The sequence below is a fragment of the Chaetodon trifascialis genome, chromosome 3 (genome assembly GCF_039877785.1).
Source record: "Chaetodon trifascialis isolate fChaTrf1 chromosome 3, fChaTrf1.hap1, whole genome shotgun sequence".
Taxonomy (NCBI): domain Eukaryota; kingdom Metazoa; phylum Chordata; class Actinopteri; order Chaetodontiformes; family Chaetodontidae; genus Chaetodon; species Chaetodon trifascialis.
The window spans coordinates 31,496,666-31,517,664 of record NC_092058.1 but is presented as its reverse complement, the minus strand read 5'-3'; the positions used below and the strand labels follow the sequence as shown (position 1 = coordinate 31,517,664).

Here is a 20,999-nt window from a genome sequence, read left to right as displayed (position 1 = left end):
TTGGAAAACATATCAGAATGCAGCTCATACAGCTGGAGGAGCACATCCTGAAGAATATACCAGTGCAGTACCTGAATTTGATACGGAAGTTATATTTATCTCAAGACCTTATTTTTTTAGACAGACAGATAGCAAGATAGCTAACTAGATAGCTAGTTCCAACAAAAAAGGTAAACTTTTTAAATGCATCAGAGTTTAATGTCTTCTTGTAATCGAATCCCGCTGTGGGCGCTAGTGGCGTGTCCTCCACCATGCCTTCAGTGCCTGCTGCTTGTTTGCATGTTCTCCCCGTGTTCACCCGGGGTTTCCTCCTTAATAACCCCCACTAAAAACAGTGGAACAATTAAGCTTCTTTTCTCCTCTGTCTCTCTTCTGAAATTGACAAATTTCTGATCTTCAAAATGATAAAGCAAAACCATTTGCCACAGTAATGAGCAAAAACAGATCTCTCTGATTTAAACATCGGTTTGGTAATTTTGCAGATATTTTACCAAATTGTCAAATACACCAATAACAGAAAATATCTTGATTCCTATTACAATGACTCAAAACATATTTCCTCAATGCCATTTTCTGCCACTAGTTTTTGAAACTGCTATGGTCTGCTATTATCTGGTGGATAATGAAAGTGTAATGATGTTGCAGAACTCTGAATCACCTCTGCTCACATCACAATTCAAACATACAATCAATAGAAGTGAAAACAAAATAGCAAATCTGTCTGATCATCAGCCTACTAGCTGAGCCCTAATTGTCTGAAAATAAAGATTCCAGCAGACTCTGAGGTTTGTGGACACAAAATAAAAGTGCTGTGCAAAAAGTGCAGTTTATTGTGGTCTTCACTAGAGACAGGACATTTATCTGTGACACTGGCTCCCTCTTGTGGTTCTGACACAACACTGCAAACATAAACACATAAAATCTGTATGGAAACAATATTAGGTTATTCTGTGTGATGTAACTGCTCCCACAAAATTGCAGTCACAATATCAACATTTTGCATTCCATACAAACACCATAACAGGGATTAACTGAGATCTTTAGAAGCAACAACAAAATGTTCTTTTGTAGAAAAGCTCTGGGAGTGATCTAAACTGATCATATTTGTGAGCTTGTGAGTTTCCGCTTCTCTCTTTGTACAGTCAACACCTCAGGTACTGCCAGAGCTAGTACAGGTGAATTTTCTCATGGTTCCATGTTTTTACAGGGTTTATTGAGCTAATCTGTGTTTACATCAGCAGCAATGCTGCCTCTGATTGAGGTTATTTTGTTAGTGATGAACAGTTCTTGTTCTTCACAGATTGATGTAGAGATGTGTGGATGGGTGGGGGTGGTGCTGCGTAGCTGGTCAGTAGTGGAGAATAATATTCTAGAGTTCCTAGTACTCTGTAATAATCTTGGAAAAAATAATCCTTTCTTTCCAGACATATTGCTTTGTTATATACAGTCATGGCTTCTTTATATATATTACAGTCACTGTGAGCCCAGTATTCCTCCATTTTCTGTCAGCTGCTCGACAAATTCTCTTCCTCTAAATGCCTCGCACTGCTATTGTTTAACCATGGGAAGATTCTGTCCGTCTGCAACAGCATTTAAAGCAAATGACATGGTATTGTTGAAATGTTCAGCCATGTCATTTAAAGAGCAGTCATAGCTGTGTGACTCAAATGATCTCATAATATTACAGAACTCTTCTTCAGCCATGTCATCAATGAACTGTCTTTGAACCAGAATTTCCCTTTTAGTCTTTGTTAACATTAGTCTTAATCAAAAAGCACACAGTGATGGTCAGAAATAGGTCACTGTAATACTGAAACACGGGAGCATCAAAATCACATCAGATTGTGCACAGACGCCCACACTGTAAGTTCTGAAATGTCCGATTTCCACGTAGCACTGTGAATGCCTCGTAGTGTCTGCTGGCAATGGCGTCCGGACCTGCTGGCTCACCTGCTGGCTCACCTGCTGGACCCAGCACACAGGTGAGAAAAGAAAGGTTGGAAAATCGTGATAAATATCAAAATGAGGTCATTTTGTAACAACATACTGTACAATGTTTCTGACATCTTTTAAGTGGTGAATTGTCATAGCTGGAGGTTAAGCATAGAGCTAACGTTAGCATCGAGTAGCTGCCAGCGCAATAGGTAGATAGTAACGTTAGCCTATGCACTGCGTGAAAAACACAGATAATACTGTTAATTTGAATAAAGGTGCTGTTGTTTTGTGGCTGCAGGAATGCATGGGGTGCTGAAAAAGACTGTAGTAGCCTGCGGTGGAAAAGTTTGAGCTTTCGCCATTTAATGTATTCATGTGTATTGTTACATTCTGTGTTTTCCACAGTGTCAACGATAACCCGGCAGTTGCAGCTGCACAAAGACTTTTAAATATGCTCACACAGAACCTCACACAGGGACAGCAAGAGCAGGAACGAAAGCAGGAATCCTCATCCGTAGATCAGGAGATGGCCAGGTTATAGATATGAATTTTATCTTGCATGTTAATTTTAAGGTCATTTCACTACTTAATGTTATATGAGCATTTATGATCATGGTTTGAACAATTATTATTTTTTATCATGCAGATCTTTTCCTGGGTTTTTCGCAAGAAGAACTTATCTTGGAAAGCGAAAGATGCCAAGTCAAAAGACCTGTGCCACCACATCTAAAAAAACCTGGAAGGCTTTTAGTTTCTATGCATACCTGTTAAATATTAATTCAGAGATGACCCCAACCTCATCTGAGGAGATGGAACTTGCCCAGGCAGGACTTGGAAAAAGACATCTCACCATGTCCTGGGAAATGAGCCATGAAGAAGTAATACACATTAAGAACATGTTTTCTTGTCTATATACAACATCTATTGCACGTCTGTCAGTCCTGGTTGATACTGGTTGAGGGTCTATAAAAATAAACTTGCCTTGCCTTAGTTAAGAACTCCACCCAAATGTCTATATTTAAAACATACCACTTTATGATAGGGTTAGGCTTTTCTACTGTTAGGCTTTTCTACAAGCATGTAGACATCAACTGGTCCCTGTGTTGCTGCTCTTTTAGTTCTTCAGACTACTAGAGAATGAGTATCCAAAGATGCAGGGGCTGACAGGTGGATGGCTTTTCAGAGTCTGGAGGAACCATGACCAGTTTTCTTTTTCCCTGACCACCTGTAATGAGACATTGTTTAGATAATTTCACTTGTTTCTGTGGGCAAGTATTATAAATAGCAGTGAATTACAACTGATGTTATATGTCATGTTTTCTATACCTGTAGCCTTGTATAAAAGCCTGCAAGATCTGAAACTGAAAAAGAAAGATCTGAAACTGAAAAAAAGATTTGAAAATGTAAAAAAATGATTTATTCAAAAGAATTACCAGAGTTGATCATAATTATGTTTAACCTGAAAAAACGTTTTATACATTCATTTTTATTTTGAATAAGTTGGTGTATTTTTCAAAATTCAAGATCAAAACTTGAAATTTCAGTTTCAAATTTTATTTTCAAGTACAAACATTTGACCCTGATTTAGCTCCATAGAATGACACATCTGTCAGACAGAGCTGCTGCCAGGCATCCTCTCTGCACATCCAAGTGATTGGAACATTATCATTCGTGTTGAATCTTTTGACATTCTGCAAAAGAAAACTGGCTCTGAGGTCCTGAAAAAAGACTTTTGCCTCCTACTGGAGAAACTGATCAACTGTTAGTCCAAACATGTATTCATATCATTTATGTTTATTCTTTATATCATTTATTTTTCATCACATTCTCCAGGGACCCAGCCTCCATAACAATTACCTGTCAAGGAGTTAGTGAAAGCTGCCACACTGAAGCTCAAACTGGTGAACTATTAAACAAGAGAAATCACAGACATCATCACTCAGATGTCCATCAGAAATGAGACAGACGCCATGCCCCTTCCCGAAACATACCAATGATCTTAAACAGCTGGTGGCATGGTCAAACACATCGTAGCAATCACAGACCATCTGGTACCATCTCAGTAATCTGTCAATGCTAAACCACAGTCAGTCTCCTCTCCTGTCAGAATCCTGACAGCTGAAACAAGCTCTTTTTAATGTTGGATCGTTGGCAAATCCTTTTGATTAATGATCTGATAACTGAAAAGAATTAGCATTTTATATTCTTAGTTGAGACCTGGCTAAACAGTACTAATGGTGTAGCTACACTAATAGAGGCTTGTTCTCCAAATTATACTGTCAGCCAGACAAAGCAGGAAAGGAGGAAGCATTGCAGCCATTTTTTTCTGATGAGTTTGTGTGTAGTGACATTGACCTGGATGAATTTCCATCACTTAAATATCTTGCCCTAGAGCTCAAAGCAGAATTATTAGTGCTCATCATTACATTTTATCAACCATCAAGATAGTTAATCAGATGTCATGATTCCACTCCCCTCTCAGTTAATGCCACGCCCCCCACGTTAGATCCAGGGTCAAAAGTCTGAAACTGAAAAAGCAAGATCTGAAACTGAAAAAGCAAGATCTGAAACTGAAAAAAAAGCATGTCAGATGGGGAGTTAGCATTATCCTGGCCTTGGGCCTCGCAGTGGTCGTGGGTCTATTTCTTCGGTTTTGGCTAGCTTACCGCTCAGGGTATGCTAAGTTTCCCTGGCCTCTACATTAGTGATTATCATCACATCTTTCGTCATTCAGAGTCAGTGGTTTGAACCTGTTTTGCAGCGAGAGTTCAAGTGGTGGAGTGACCGTTGGTGCCCTCTTATTTAATTTCTTGCTGGATTTGCCTTTGTGGCAGACGATGAGAGACCAAGACCTGGATGGAATGGATGCTCTCAGTCTGGCACCTGTGCTGTGCAACAAGTGTCATCAGGGAGGGCTAGTTTGGGAGCCTCAACAGCTGATCCAGTGGCGTCAGTACATGTCCAGGGCAGTGTGTCAGCAAAATCTGTGCTAGGATGCTCCACAGCTGTGTATAAGTAATCCTGTGTATAAAACTCTGTCCATTTTAAGCAGCATGTATAGAGGCTGCTATTTGATGCAGCATTTCAATCTAGTTTCAATCTAATCTCTTTTCAATCAAAGCAGGAGAAGCGTCTGCTCTGTAGGAGAAGTATGTTGAGATCAATGTATCAATGCATACATACTGTACATACATACAGTTGCACAAAAAAGGAGCATGCCTGGGCAAAATGTATGTCATTGTGAATAGCCAAGTGAGCACAAGTGAAATATGAGACATTCTCTTCAACATTAGTGTATTATTTTTGTTTTGTACAATTTTAGAGTGAACAGAGGGAAAGGAGCGCCATACAAAAGTTTGGGCACCCCAAGAGAATTGAGCTCTCAGGTAACTTTGATGAAATTCTCAGACCTTAATTAGCTTGTTAGGTCTGTAGCTTGATCACAGTCATCCTAAGGAAAGTTGATTTCAAATTTCAAAACTTTATAAATACTCACACTCCTCAAACCTCAAAACCAACAATCAGTAGCCATGGGCTCCTCTAAGCAGCTGCTTAGCACTCTGAAAATTACAATAATTGATGCTCACAAAGCAGGAGAAGGTTAAAAGAAGACAGTACAGCGTTTTCGGGTAGTTGTTTCCCCAGTTCATAAGGTAGTCGAGAAATGGCAGTTAACAGGAACACTGCAGGTCAAGCTGAGGTGTTGAAGACCAAGAAAGGTTTCTGAGAGAACTGGTCATAGGATTGCTAGAAACACAAATCAAACTCCTCATTTGACTGCAAAGAAAGTTTTGGAAAATTTAGTGCTGTGGAGTGATGGTGCACTGTTCTACTGTGCAGCAACACCTGCACAAATATGATCTTCATAGAAGAGTCATCGGAAGAAAACTTTTCCTGCATCCTTACCACAAAATTCAGTGTCAGAAGTTTGCAATGGAAACTAAGAAAAGGAAAAAATGAAAATAAGTCCTGTGGACTGAACTTTTTGGCCACAATAAGCAACAGTAGGTTTGGAGAAAAAAGGGTGCAGAATTTCACAAAAAGAACACCTTTCCATCTATTAAGCATGGTGGTTGATCAATCAGGCTTTGGTCTGGTGTTGCAGCCAGTGGCACAGGGACAAGTCACTGGTAGAGGGAAGAAAAGAGCTCGGCCTGTACCAGCTCTGTATGGAAAGTGTCCTGAGACAACTTCTGCTGTGATTTGACGCTATACAAATAAAACTGAATTGAATTGAATTGAAGAATGGATTGAATCAAATACAAGCAAATTCTGCAATCCAGCATCACACTGCCTGTAAAAAAGCTGAACAAGAAAGAGGATGGTTTCTACAACAGGACAATGATCCCAAACACTCCTCATAATCCACAATGGACTACCAAAAGAGGCAAAAGCTGAAGGTTTTGCCGTGGCCCTCACTGTCCCCCGACGTAAATGCGATCGGAAATCTGATAGACCTCAAAAGAGCAGTGCATGCAAGACAGCCTAGCAATCTCACAGAAAAGTTTGCACGGCTTCAGTCAACACAGTTGCAACACAACTCATGCAGGTCTGAAACACGTTGGTGTCTGAATCTTACAATGATTTCATTCAGATGTCACTGATTGTACTGCTGTTCTGTTTGTTGTCCACAGCTGGCTGTGAGTCAGATTCTTTCCTTTGAGCTTGTTAAACATTAACAGAAACACACTGAAACAGTGAAACACTGCACAGCAGCTGAAACAATAAGGCCATCTTTTGATTGCATTTACACACATGGCACAGCAGCTGTAGCTTTGATTAAGAAAATTATCATTCAAGTGCATGAAAAATGAAAGTGGGTGGGAAATTCATGATACAGTAAGAAACACAATCAGCTGCACTCATCAATCAGTTTAAACAACTATGCCAAATATATTTTAAGACCATGAGAGGCTAATCATCAACAAAATATTTCCCTAAATAATTTGTTTGTACTTACTTAAAATGAGTAATTATTGTTTCATCTGTTATGTTATGGGCCAACATTGGCTGTACGCTTTCCTATGAAAAAAGGGGGAAAGTCCATTTAATTTCCAAAAACACTTTATTTTGGTCAAGATTTACACTATTAACAACACTGAAATGAAAAGTCATTGTTATGGAGATGATACACTGTCTCATAGCTGCATTCACGTAAACTGGCAGGTTGTAGAATGTTACAGATCAAATCATGTTTACAGATACCATTACAAGTAACCAGCATGATGCTAGCAAAACAGAGACAGCATGCTTTCCACATAGCAGTAGTTAGTTTCAGTCAAATGTGTTCACGTCAAACTATAACCAACAACCTTATCATACTCCCAATTATGAATGAAGCTGTCATGTAAAGTTAACTTTCATTTAAATGTAAATTATCTCAGGTACACAATGACACTACCTTGCCATTCATGCAAAACCGTGATGTATGTACCCATGTGACTAGTAGAGGCTGCATAACCAAGTTATGCCAATAAGGATAGTTTGTCAAATGTCCTGCTGGCACCAATTGGCCAAACCAATTAATCAGTTAACCTCTGGTTAAAATATTAGATGAGAGAAGATTTAGTGGACTGCCCTTTTAATACCATATATACAGGTGAGATGTTGGATCCTTTCATATGAAACAAGTGTCGGTCTGGTTCTCTCTGTAAGCAGAGACGCCAGTCTTCTCAGGTCATATTATAGCTAGTCCTCTCAGTCTCCCCGTCCCATGAAAACTAGTCCACCTCTGTCTCCCACTTAGGGTTGGGAGACAAAAATGTATTGAGGGGTGTTTGTAAACATCGATGGTGTCCGTTTCATTACAGTCATGAAAAAATTCTGCTTATGCCTGAGGACTCTTAGGCCAGCACCACTGTCTGTGTTGTTGGTGATATTGTAAAAGTGATGACAGAATTAAACAATGTCATTTGTCAAGAAAAGTTGGACAAAAATGAAACTGCTTCATTTTGGCAGCATTTCTGACACTGTTTTGTAGCCATAGACAATTGGTCATTTGGTTGGTTGATGGACATCTGAGAATTAATGTCATGTCCTTGCCCTGTTCTTTATTTCCCTTAGGTTTCTGTCTGTATTTGCACTCAAGTTGTAGATTTGTTGTTGATATGTGTCGTCAATGTTAACATTTCCTATTCCATTTCTGTTGTTCAATAAAACTACAACATGTCTCACATTTTACCCTCTGGTAGGTGCTCCAGATCACTGAATGCCAAACCAACCAGACAAAGTTTCTTCCCACAGGCTGTTACACAGTTAGCCATCATGCAGTGTCACTAACCCTCTGACAACAGAACATCCAGTGACTGACCATTTCTCATCTATTAATGCAGTTTTTAACATGTGCATTCACCACTCACTGTCACTAATAACTCACATTGCAAATTTCATTGTATTTTTTATTGCCTCACCATTGTTTTCAAATGATGTTTTTTCATTATTTTGCACAATGTGTAAACTGGAGTCAAATTCCTTGTACTTGCACACATACTTGGCCACTAAAACTGATCCTGAATCTGAATCTTTTCAACTATAACTAAGAGTGCTCTGATCAATTGCCCGCCGATTGTCATGTATGCTGAATTCTTAGATGTAGATGGGGAACATGGTGCCATCGGCAACCCAACATCATCACAGGTGAACCTCTTTCTATCGGAGCCTGCCTCTGTGTGCCGTGCACAAGTGTGGTTAGCAAGCGTTTTTTCAACGCAGCAGGAAGTACTGTAGCAGAGAAGAGGAACAAGTTGGCTGCCACACATGCAGAGATGCTTATGTTTAGAAAGAGAAATACGACATTGATGCTTGAGAAGTGAGCATTTAGAGACATGAATCATACTGATCTCTATCCCCTCTCCCCTCTGTGCTGTGCACTTCATTGCGTAGTCTGTTAAATCCAGACAAAAATTGAGGGCTGACCGACTTGAAACAATATTCTGGCTATAGCCTTTTTTGTTGCAGTTTTTATATTATTTAAAGTCCTTGTGTTTTGAGTTTTGTTGCCTCAATATATATAATTTATTGTTCTAACTTTGTGAGTTGTGCACATTTAGCTGTTATTGTCATTTTCATTTTAGAATTTTTTATTGATTTAATTCCACAGGAAGGCTATATTTGTTAAGATCTAAGCTAAAAAGAGTAGGCTGCTATGGTTTAAGTTCTGGGGAAGAGAGTGGAATATGTTGCACATGTAGCCTGTCAATAAAGAAAGAATTGTCAATTCATGACACTTTCTCATCTCCTCATTTTAATACTTAATATAGAGAGTCCCAGTGCTGTGGAAGACGTCCTGCGTGGTTCCTGTTCCAAAGAGGAAATCTCCATCTGGCCCCCAGTAGCTAAGTCTAATATAAAAATAAAAATAAACAAATAAATAAATGAAGCTACTCGATAAAGAGGGCTTCAAATAGACCACATGATTGGTCATTGACATCAGCTGATACTGCTCCTGTGATCAGTCATCAGCCCAAAAATCCAGATTGGTGCACTATTAACTGTAACCAGTCCTCTCAGCCTCTGTCCCACTGTGACCAGTCCTCTCAGCCTCTGTCCCACTGTAACCAGTCCTCTCGGGCTCTCTGACCCACTGTAACCAGTCCTCTCAGGCTCTCTGTCCCACTGTTTTCCACAGAGTTTTCAAACATTTTGAGCTGAGACACGAGGCTCTACAGTTACAACTGTGCCAGAAATTGACAAAAACAGCAGAGAGGTCTGACACAATGTAGAGGTCACCACTGGAAGATCCATTGTGAGCATTTTGCCAAACACAGTGTGCACCTCTTGGTCTCACCACATCTTTAGTGTGCTTGATTTGTGTCACTTAGCACTCTTGCTGGGTGATGCATTAAATCATATTAATGCATATGCATTAATATGATTTAATGCATCACCCAGCAAGAGTGCTAAGTGACACAAAACTGCTCGATAATCCTGTGGGAATCCTATGGGTTTTTTATATAAAAACTGATGTAGACTATTGTGAGTCCCATCCTGCCCGCTCTGTTGGCTTTTTTTCTTACTGCATCTCTGTCACATGGTGAATAGTGAAGCTAACTCTCATCCCATAGGATTCTCACAGGATTATCGAGCAGTTTTGGGTTTTGGGCGAGGAAGCAGACCCCGGTCTTTAGCTGTGCTGGCTTTCTGTTTGGTTGTCCCGTGTGGTTTTCCTGGACCGTCAGTCGGATGTGGGCCTTTACCCAGGAGGAATTGCTCCCAGACTGGGATAGACTCTTCCACAGATGCCCAGTATCTTGTCTACAACAGAGGAACAATATAAAACCTTTCTGTTAAAAACTCCAAGTCACCACATCTGTGAAGTCACATCAGTCAGGTCTGAATGGAGATCTGGACTAGAAAAAGAAGACTGCTGTGGTGTTACTGTCAAATGCCTGTGAAGTACAGAGAGGAATGTGCTGATCTCCTGCCACCTTGTTGCCACCTACTGGTGACTTTTGGTATTAATGACTTCTTTAATTGAATTGAAAAAAAATTGAATTTAAGTTTCGTTTTCCTTAAGTTTCTGTTTCCCTTCTCCATGTGCTTAGTCTGAATCAAACGACCTGTGGTGTGCAGTGTTTTTCTTCACATCTGGCCTTGGAGTAGATTTGTCCGTAAGTACTGCTTGTTAACATTGATTATGTACATATTTCTTTGTTTGTTTGTTTCCAAGTAAAGTAAATTCTATTCTGTATTGTTCAGTTTTACAGAAACAGCTTCAGTAAAAAACCATACACCTGAAGACGGTTTGACTGAGTTTTTGTTCGCTATCTGTCTAGCTTTGCTCAGACACGCAAGAGTGAGGACAGAATAGTAAAAGGACAACTACACAGTGGGCTAAGATACAGGAATTAACACTGAGCAACCAGTTACGCCATGAGTCAACAACAGGATGATCAGACGCAGCAACGCTTGGAAGTCAGGTCAGAAGCCTGCAGCTCTAAGCCATTGCTCAGATCAAGCAGATCTTCATCCAGCACAGCCGCGACCAAGGCCAGGGCTAAGGCCGAAGCGGCTCGTGTACGGGTCTCATACGCTGAGAAGGAGGCGGCAATGATGAGGGAGAAAGCGCGAATGGAGGCTGAGCAACAGAAAATGTTGGCTGAAGCAACACAACGCAAAGCAGACTTAGAGGCCAGTCTGTATGTGCTGCAGAAAGAGAGGAGCGCCACAGCTGCCTCAGCCGAAGCAGCAGTCTACGAGGCAGCGGCTGAGAATGAACTCAAACCTCTTCAAGATTTAGACAAGGTTGCTATTGAACGCACAAGTGAGTATGTTCGGGCTCACTCCATGACACCACCCACGCAACGTGATCTCCTCTTGCAGCAAATGCCTATCACATCCTATCATGTTGAACAAAAGGCAGATAACGCTGTCCCACCTGCTAAATCAGAGAATCTTATCTCCAAGCTGGAGATCAAAGATGAAGATGTCAATGACAAACATAGAGGACACTTTTCACACCAGCCACCTTCCTCCAGGTCTCGTGCAGCTAGCCTACATGACCATTCAGGTAAAGCTCCATTAATGTCTGATTTGGCCAAATACCTCGCTAGAAGAGATATGGTCAGTTCTGGGCTGTTGAAATTTGACGACCGTCCAGAAAACTACTGCGCTTGGAAATCGTCCTTCCAGGATGTCATGATAGGACTCGACCTATCAGCCAGAGAAGAGCTTGACCTATTGATCAAGTGGCTTGGTCCACAGTCCGCTTCGCAAGCAATGAGGATTAGATCTGCACATGTCCACGATCCTGCTGAGGGAGTTTGGACGATCTGGCGGCGATTAGAGGATACGTATGGTGCTCCTGAGGTCATCGAGCATGCTCTACTACAGAAACTGGAGAACTTTCCAAGAATCTCTAACAAAGACAGCCAACACAGAGTTGGGAGACTTACTTGTTGAGGTTGAGTCAGCAAAGGCAGACAGCCGCCTGCCTGGTTTGGCTTATCTTGACACTTCACGAGGTGTGAATCCCATCATAGAAAAACTTCCATACGGCCTGCAAGAACGCTGGGTTGTACAAGGCTCCAAATACAAAGAGGACTATGGTGTCTCCTTTCCACCCTTCAGTTTCTTTGTAGATTTCATCTGTAACCAAGCGAAAATCAGAAATGATTTAAGTTTCACCTTTTCAACACCCAGCAGCTTCAAGACAGAGAAATTTGTTAAGTACAACAGTCAGAGAGCTGTTTCAGTGCGGAAAACTGAAGTGTCTTACCTTCCCGCAGCTGGCCAACAAAACACATCGGGGAAGACAACAGACGAACCTCATGATCGGTGTCCAATACACAATAAGCCCCATCCTTTAGCAAAATGTCGTGGATTTAGAGGCAAACATCTAGATGAAAGGAGAGCTTACCTAAAGGAAAAGTCCATCTGTTTCCGGTGCTGCGCATCCACGAGACATATGGCTAAGGACTGCAAGATTGCCGTGAAGTGTAAAGAATGTAACAGTGATCGACACATTTCTGCATTACATCCAGGTCCAGCTCCTTGGTCACAGGAGGCTCAGGAGGAGGAGCAAGAGCATGGCGGGGAGCGAGAAAGTGATTCACTTCTTGAAGTCACGTCAAAGTGTACGGAAATCTGTGGGAATACTCCTGGTCCAAGATCATGTTCCAAAATCTGTTTGGTTCACATCCATCCTGCAAATCATCAGGAAAAAGCTCAGAGACTATATGCAGTCTTGGATGACCAAAGTAATCGGTCGCTGGTTGAATCTGACTTTTTCAATCTCTTTGGTATCAGTGGAGTCCCATCCAGCTACACCCTGAAGACCTGATCAAGCACAATGGAAACAGCAGGGAGAAAGGCTACCAACTCTTGATGGAAAAGTGCAGGTACCACTACCTCCTCTTCTTGAGTGTAATATGATCCCAGACAATAGATCCGAAATCCCCACCCCTGACATTGCTCAGTACTTCCCACATCTTGCACCTATTGCTGACAAAATCCCATCAGCCGACTCCAGTGCTTCTATTTTGTTGTTGCTAGGGCGGGACGTTCTGAGTGTGCATTAAGTGCGAGAACAGCGCAATGGCCCACACAATATTCCATACGCGCAGCGCCTGTACTTAGGGTGGGTGATTGTTGGTGAGGTGTGTTTGGGAGGAGCCCACAGCCGAACAGATGTGAACGTCTACAAAGCAAATGTGTTACAGAATGGACGTGCCTCTTTTTTTGTGCCATGCACCAGAGCTATCTGTGTGAAGGAGAAATACAGTCCAACACAACCATCTCAGTTCTGCCTGGCTGAAGCAGTCAACATTACTAAGACAGACAATCTGGGAGACACTGTTTTTCAAAAAACTCCACAAGATGATAAACCTGCACTATCAGTGGAGGATACAGTCTTCCTACAAATCAAGCACAGAGAGGTCTACATTGATGAAGATAACCACTGGGTGGCACCACTGCCTTTCAGAACGCCACAGCAGTTTCTTCCAAACAATAGAGACCAGGCCCTGAAGTGTCTCGCTAACCTGCGCCACACGCTTCAGAGGAAGACAGAAATGAGAGAACAGTACATTGACTTCATGAAGAGAATGTTTGAAAAGGATCAAGCAGAAGCAGTCCCACCTCTGATACCTGGCGAGGAGGTCTGGTATCTCCCCAGTTTTGGAGTTTATCACCCCCAGAAACCGGGTAAGATTCGGGTTGTCTTCGATTCAAGTGCACAACAGGAGGGGATTTCCCTGAATGATGTGCTCTTGAGCGGACCAGGTTTTAACAACACGCTGATTGGTATTTTGCTGTGCTTCCGCCGGGAGCATGTCGCAATCACCGTCGATGTTGAGCAAATGTTTTACTGTTTTCGGGTCAAGGAGGACCACAGAAACTATCTCAGGTTTTTTTGGTTCCAGAATGACGACATCAATAGTGAAGTTGCTGAGTTCCGCATGAAGGTGCATGTTTTTGGCAACAGCCCTTCACCAGCCGTAGCCATTTATGGGCTGAGACGAGCAGCTGAACTAGGTGAAGAAGAACACGGATCAGACGCCAAGCAGTTCATCTTCCGAAATTTTTATGTGGACGATGGACTAGCTTCTGTGCCCAGTGAAGAGGAAGCCATCAACCTCCTGAAGAACACAAGAAATATGACAGCAGAGTCAAATATCAGGCTTCATAAAATAGCCTCCAACCGTCCACAGGTCATGAATGCATTCCCGTCTGAGGAAAGAGCCAACGACTTGAAGAACTTAGACCTGAGTGTTGACCCATTGCCACTGCAGAGAAGCCTTGGGCTAAGTTGGAACTTACAGACTGACAGCTTCACGTTTCAGGTCATTTCAGATGACAAGCCCTTCACACGGAGAGGAATTCTTTCTGTGGTCAACAGTTTGTATGATCCCCTCGGGTTTGTCGCCCCTATCGTGATTCAAGGGAAATCATTATACAGGGAACTTACCATGGAGCAGCAAGCATGGGACGAACCTCTACCTGCTGACAGAGAAGTGCAGTGGAGGAAGTGGATTGATTCACTCAGTGAACTTGAACATCTGCAGATCCTCAGAACCTATGTTCCAGTGTCGCTGTCCTGCACGCAGAAGAGATAGATCTGTATTTTTTCAGATGCATCTACTATGGCTATAGCAGCCATAGCATACCTCAGGGTCACAGACATTGATGGCCAGTGTCATGTCGGCTTCATCATGGGCAAGGCTAAGCTAGCACCATCTTCTGCTCACACAGTTCCACGCTTGGAACTATGCGCAGCTGTCTTAGCTGTAGAACTGGCCGAACTGATTGTAGAAGAGAGCGACATGGATCTACACAAAGTCACATTCTACACAGATAGTAGAATCGTCCTGGGATACATTCACAACAGCACTCGCCGCTTCTATGTGTATGTAGCGAATAGGATGACCAGGATAAGAAAATCCTCAACACCAGACCAGTGGCATCATGTCAGTACAGATCAAAATCCAGCAGGGATGAGGTGCATTCCGGAAGCTCACCTTCAGCGCAGCACATGGCTCTCAGGCCCAGACTTTCTGAAGCAGGCTGATTTCGAGGTGTGCGAGCCTACAGAATTCTTTGGGCTTGTGGAACCAACGCTGGATACTGAGATTCGTCCCCAGGTCACATCTCTTGTCACCAGTGTTGCAGAGCAGACATTGGGGTCTCATAGGTTTGAACGTTTCTCAAGCTGGAAATCTCTTGTGAGAGCGATGAAAATGCTCATTCACATTGCAAAGTCATTCTCCAAGACTTCTCACACAGAAAAGTGCACAGGCTGGCACTGTTACAACAGTCTGCTGTCCGCAGACCTTTCACAAGCAAAAACAGTGATCATTCAATGTGTACAGAAGGAAGGAAGCGGAGCGTGAAAGTCTTTCAAAGCAGAAAGAGGTTCATTCACAAAGTCCTCTTCACAAACTGGACCCCTTTATGGACCAGCAGGGGTTGCTACAAATCGGAGGCCGGTTGCAGCCAGCTGATCTATTAGAAGTGGAGAAACATTCCCTGATAATCCCAGCCGGGTCACCACGTTGCTGTTCTGCTAGTCAGACATTACCATGAGCAAGTAGCTCACCAGGGCCGTCAGTTCACAGAGGGGGCTCTGCGCACGGCAGGACTGTGGATTGTCGAAGCAAAGAGGCTCATTGCCAGCGTGGTGCATAAGTGTGTTTCTTGTAGAAGGTTGAGAGGGAGGATGGAAATACAAAAAATGGCTAACTTACCTGCAGACAGAGTCACAGTGGACCCACCCTTCACACACATTGGCGTGGACTTGTTTGGGCCATGGAACATCACATTCTGTCGCAAGAGGTCACAGTCCTGAAACTAAAAGATGGGCAGTAATGTTTACGTGCCTGAGCACCAGAGAAGTGCATCTGGAGGTTGTGGAGTCAATGTCTACCTCCAGCTTTATCAATGCCTTGCGCCGATTCTTGTCTATCAGAGGACCAGTGAAACACCTGCGGTCAGACCAAGGTACAAATTTCGTTGGGGAGGAGGAGCTAAAGATCAACATCAGCGACCCAGAGGTCAGAGAGTTTTTTCAGGATCAAGGCTGTACCTGGACGTTCAACACACCACATTCATCTCAAATGGGTGGTGTGTGGGAACGGTTGATTGGAGTCGTGCGACGCATACTTGATGGTCTGCTGTTGAAATCCTCAACCACTCGCCTCACACATGAGGTCTTGACCACTTTAATGGCTGAAGTCATGGCCATAATGAATGCCAGACCATTGGTGCCTGTTTCAACCGACCCAGAGAACCCAGAAGTTCTCTCACCTGCAATGCTGTTGACCCAGAAGGCCAGCGTTGTGTCAGCGCCTTCTGGAGACTTCGAACTCAAAGACCTCTATAAAAAGCAATGGGGACAGGTTCAAGGTCTTGCAGACTGTTTCTGGAAAAAATGGAAGCAAGAGTACCTCGCAACGCTGCAAACGAGAAGAAAATGGCAGGGCAAGAAGCGAAACGTGCAGGAGGCGATATCGTCCTGCTCAAGGATGGTCAAGTCAAACGCAGCGAATGGCCTGTTGGACTTATAGTGAAAACTTTACCAAGTGCCGACAACCAGGTACGGAAAGTGGAAGTCAAGGTCATGAGGCAAGGAGTTGCTAAAACATATCTCAGGCCTGTCACAGAGCTAATTGTACTCTTACCGGACGAGGAACAGAAGAACTAATGGATGGTGGTATATTTGTAAATATACCAGGCGGGGAGTGTGCTGATCTCCTGCCACCTTGTTGCCACCTACTGGTGACTTTTGGTATTAATGACTTCTTTAAGTTTCGTTTTCCTTAAGTTTCTGTTTCCCTTCTCCAGGTGCTTAGTCTGAATCAAACGACCTGTGGTGTGCAGTGTTTTTCTTTACATCTGGCCTTGGAGTAGATTTGTCCGTAAGTACTGCTTGTTAACATTGATTATGTACATATTTCTTTGTTTGTTTGTTTCCAAGTAAAGTAAATTCTATTCTGTATTGTTTAGTTTTACAGAAACAGCTTCAGTAAAAAACCATACACCTGAAGACAGTTTGGCTGAGTTTTTGCTCGCTATCTGTCTAGCTTTGCTCAGACACGCAAGAGTGAGGACAGAATAGGAATGATATATTCTAGTGTCATTCTTTACAATGAAAACCACTTCCCCATGCAGTATGTAGGTTAGCAGGACTCATTTAAAAATTGAATGCAAAAAGCTATAAAATGTTTTGTTTTTTTGTTTTTTTTCCCCCAAGACTCCCACATTCACTTAAGCCAAGTTTCCATGAAGCAGTCAGTTCTGTTCAGTTCATTTTGTTACATATTAAAACAGTTACTTTCATGTTGCCATTGGTTGTGGTTGCTACCAACAGAACCACTCCACGCTGTCCTGAGGTACTTAGCACACCGGTAATTAAAGGTGGAGCTAGACACACTGCAGATCACTGATTGGTCAGAGAGAATCAGAGCAACCAGTCATCTCATCGTGATGAGATGACTGGCAGTGGCCAGTGACAGTGGCTGAATCTGGATTGTGGATTTCAGCTGCATCTCCTGCCTTGGCCCTGCCTGACATCCACTGCAACTGCTACTGCTGTTATTACATCCACTGTCACTGTTACTGTGACTGCATGTCTGTCTCTCTGTCTCTGTCTCTGTCTCTCTCTCTCTCTCTGACTGCATTTCTGTCTGTCTGTCTGTCTGTCTGTCTGTCTGTCTGTCTGTCTGTCTGTCTGTCTGTCTGTCTCACTCTCCCTCTCTTGCTCTTCCTCTCTCACCCAACCGGTCGAGGCAGATGGCCGCCCACCCAGAGTCTGGTTCTGCTTGAGGTTTCTGCCTGTTAAAAGGAAGTTTTTCCTCGCCACTGTCGCCAAGTGCTTTCTCATGGGGGAATTGTTGGTTTCTTTGTAGATAAAAGAGCTTGGTCTGTACCAGCTCTATATGGAAAGTGTCCTGAGACAACTTCTGTTGTGATTTGGCGCTATACAAATAAAACTGAATTGAAATTGAATTGAATGAGATGACTGGTTGCTCTGATTCTGATTCCTAACTTTCTTGTTCATTTGTCTTTTGTCTTGCTGCTTGCAGGCTTCTCTTAAACATAGCTTGTCTCTTCCTTGTAATAAACATTCACATACAGAGAAGAAAGAACCCCCAAAATGCAACGTCCTCCATCGAGCTCTTGTTACACAAGATTAACTCTGTGTGTAATGTGTGTGCGTAGCGACTGTGTGGTTGAGAGAGTGAGAAAGTGAATGAATGAATGTGAGCGAGCAGAAGAAGAAAAGGCAGAGGAAACGTTTAGCAGCACTACTTTACTCATTATCAATTACATTTAAAACACAGTGTAGGTCTGTAAGGTCTGAATATCTCTTATGAAGAAATCTACAAATATCTTGGCATTTGGGGCTTTATTGGATTTAACAGGGCAATACTACAAGGCTAGCAACATTCAGAACCTTCTCCCAGCCACGGTGTCAACAACTTGTTACCTCCAGAGCCAGTAGATACGGGCGAGGCAGGTGTTTTCCACTGAGACGATCCTCTATCTTCTGTAGATCCTGTAGAAACAGAGTTGATGTGGTGATCCACACACTGTTTAAACTTTATGCAGCTCCAAGGCCTAACATTTAGTCAGTTAACCTCAACATTTATCTAAACGTTTCTTCAGGTTATGAACGCACTGAATAAACCAGCCACCATTTTCAGACAGCAAAAGCAAGTTTACATTGTTAACTTCCAAAGATGACATGAAAACTCATTTGGATGAGTTGTTCAAAGACTCCCAAACAGGTAACTTACTCCCCCTCCATTTCTCTCTTTTAATCTGAGGCAACTCCTACACAAACTCACAATAGCAGATAAATCTGAAACTGCATTTTACAAGCAGAAACACCAAAGCAAGAACAATAGAGGTGTAATGTGTTCAACAGAAGCCGCCAATGATGATGCCATTTTCAGTTAATCTACTGATTTTTTTTGTCAGTAAAAATGGAAAAAACAGACTGTGCTTCTGGGAAAAAAAATTATATTGTTTTATTTTTTCACCTTTTTAATAGCTTCTTTTTAATAGATGTGTCATGCATCAACCTCACCATAGCAAATTCCTTGTATGTGTAAAATTGTACTTGGCAATAAAGCTTTTTCTGATTCTAATTCTGATTTCTGATTTTGATGGCAAATAATGAAATTTTCTCAGAGCCCCAATGGTGTCTTTAAATGTCTTCACGTGTCAGACAAACTTAAAACACCGAAAAACAGCACACCTTCATGTGATAGAAGCTGTAGCTGATGTCGGGGCTTCAACACAACCAGCATCACACCATGGCCATGGCTCTACTGGCGCATGAAGCCTCAGGCCCCTCTACCTGCAGCAGTGCGCTGTTCCTCTGGCGGGCGGCCTCAGACTGCGTGGCCTGCTGTCTCCTCTCGATCTTCAGCTGCTCTCTGCGACTCTCCATCTCCTCCAGCAGCTCTGCTCTCCTTCCTAAACTGACGTCACATACAGTGGAGGAAGCAGCTGTGTCAGGACAGAGGTAACCTTCCCCTCATTCCACTCTTACGCTGACTGGAGGCTGTTTCTGTTACTGCACAAGCACTTCTGCCATTGTTTAGATAAACGAATGATATTCATTTCATGTACAAACTGAAAGAGTAAATGGAATGAAATTAAATTTGTCTAGTCCAATTCGACATTAACGTTGAAACAGAGAAATTAAAATCGAATCATTGGTAATGAAGGAAAATGTAGGATTGCCAAGAAGTCACTAGCAAAAACATTTTTTTCAAATTCAACCATCTGGTGCACAGTCACTGTGTATGGGTCTCAGCTTCCATTCAAACAAACCTGAACACCACACAGCATGGTTTCTACTGACTTACCAGAGAAACAGCACACGATTCATCAATTTGTCAATCAATAAACAATTAATTGACAACAGTTTTGATTTCTTTCTTATTCTTTTTTTTTTTTCTTTGAGCATAAATGTCATTCTCTGGTTGCAGCTTGATAGTTCCGAATGTTTCCTTAATGAAGATGATAAAATATTTGTCCCAGCCTAAATCATATTTGACTGGTCAAACAGTGGTGAACTCTTAAACTGAAACACTCATGCAGTTTAGTAACATATAATGAAATATGGGGACAAGGCGATAAAACAAAAGGAGAAATTAGAAATGAAACAAGAAACCTACACACGTAAAATGTACAAGAACTTCACGAAAGTTCAGTAAATTAACAGGTGCTGGAATACAGCCGCACGTGCCTTTATTATGAGCTGACATCAAGGTTGTTTGCACATGACGTCACATGAACAGACAGTTGTTTTATTTACTGCCTCAGTAGCAGCAGACCTTCAGTTTAGTTGAAACTTCTTCATAAATTAAGGGACATATATTCTGATTTTCTGTTTGCATCTTTCTCGTAATTTCATCCAAACTAGCCCACCAAGGACTTTCCTTCATCTCGTCCACCCCCCGGTTTATTTAACAGCGCTTCGAGTGAAATTAAGAATTAATAATGTTAAGTCAAAAGCTAGCTAACTGTGTGGACGAGAGCCTTACGGTTTATGGAAGATTCACAGAACTCATTGACAATGTTAACAGTTGAAATGGATCAGCACTAGTTCATGTTAATGATGACACACTCACATCTCCTCGTGTTTCTCTATTAATTCCATTTCTTCAGGTAAAGAAGTAAACATGGCTAGCGGACATTCCTTTCTTGTCCCTCCGAAGTGTAGCACAAAGCTAACGCAGATTATATATGTATGTATATATATATTGCGTAGTACAACTGGAATGGAAGCTGGTTTGTACTTCAAAATAAAAGCGCGATTTGTTTGAGGAGCAATTCACACCATTGCCTTTAGAGTTTGTATTTACTGAAAACGGCTGACTGAAGTTGTTGGCCTTATACTGTAATAATGCACAATGTATCACAATTTGACTTAAGGTTTATCACTGTGAATTAAAAGTGATCTGATTATTTGATCAAATAATATGTTAATATGTTGAAACTTCTGTCCGGAAATTGTAATGCTTATCTTGGAAAACTTCACGGCTTCTCTTACTGAGGCGTTCAGTGATCATTGAAATCAGCTACCTGCTGCCCCCTTTTGGTTATAGTTCAGA

General features: G+C 42.1%; 1 protein-coding gene across 1 annotated transcript; it reads right to left on the bottom strand.

The window, feature by feature from the left end:
* Nucleotides 1-6,984: 6,984 nt before the first annotated feature.
* cep15 (centrosomal protein 15) lies at nt 6,985-20,611 on the bottom strand. The gene is made up of 4 exons (XM_070959303.1): nt 20,517-20,611; nt 19,235-19,358; nt 18,359-18,427; nt 6,985-10,188 (listed from the first exon to the last, which is right to left on the bottom strand). The coding sequence occupies exons 1-4, from the start codon at nt 20,567-20,569 to the stop codon at nt 10,012-10,014; spliced, it is 423 nt and encodes a 140-aa protein (XP_070815404.1). The 5' UTR covers nt 20,570-20,611; the 3' UTR covers nt 6,985-10,011.
* Nucleotides 20,612-20,999: the final 388 nt, after the last annotated feature.

Bases quoted from the DNA above. Each gene is read 5' to 3' on its own strand.
- cep15 (XM_070959303.1), bottom strand. From the start codon at position 20,569: ATGTTTACTTCTTTACCTGAAGAAATGGAATTAATAGAGAAACACGAG. The intron at 19,359-20,516 runs GTGAGTGTGTCA...ATGTGACGTCAG, and splicing joins ATAGAGAAACACGAGGAGAT to TTTAGGAAGGAGAGCAGAGC. The intron at 10,189-18,358 runs GTAACAAGTTGT...CCTCTGTTGTAG, and splicing joins CGTATCTACTGGCTCTGGAG to ACAAGATACTGGGCATCTGT.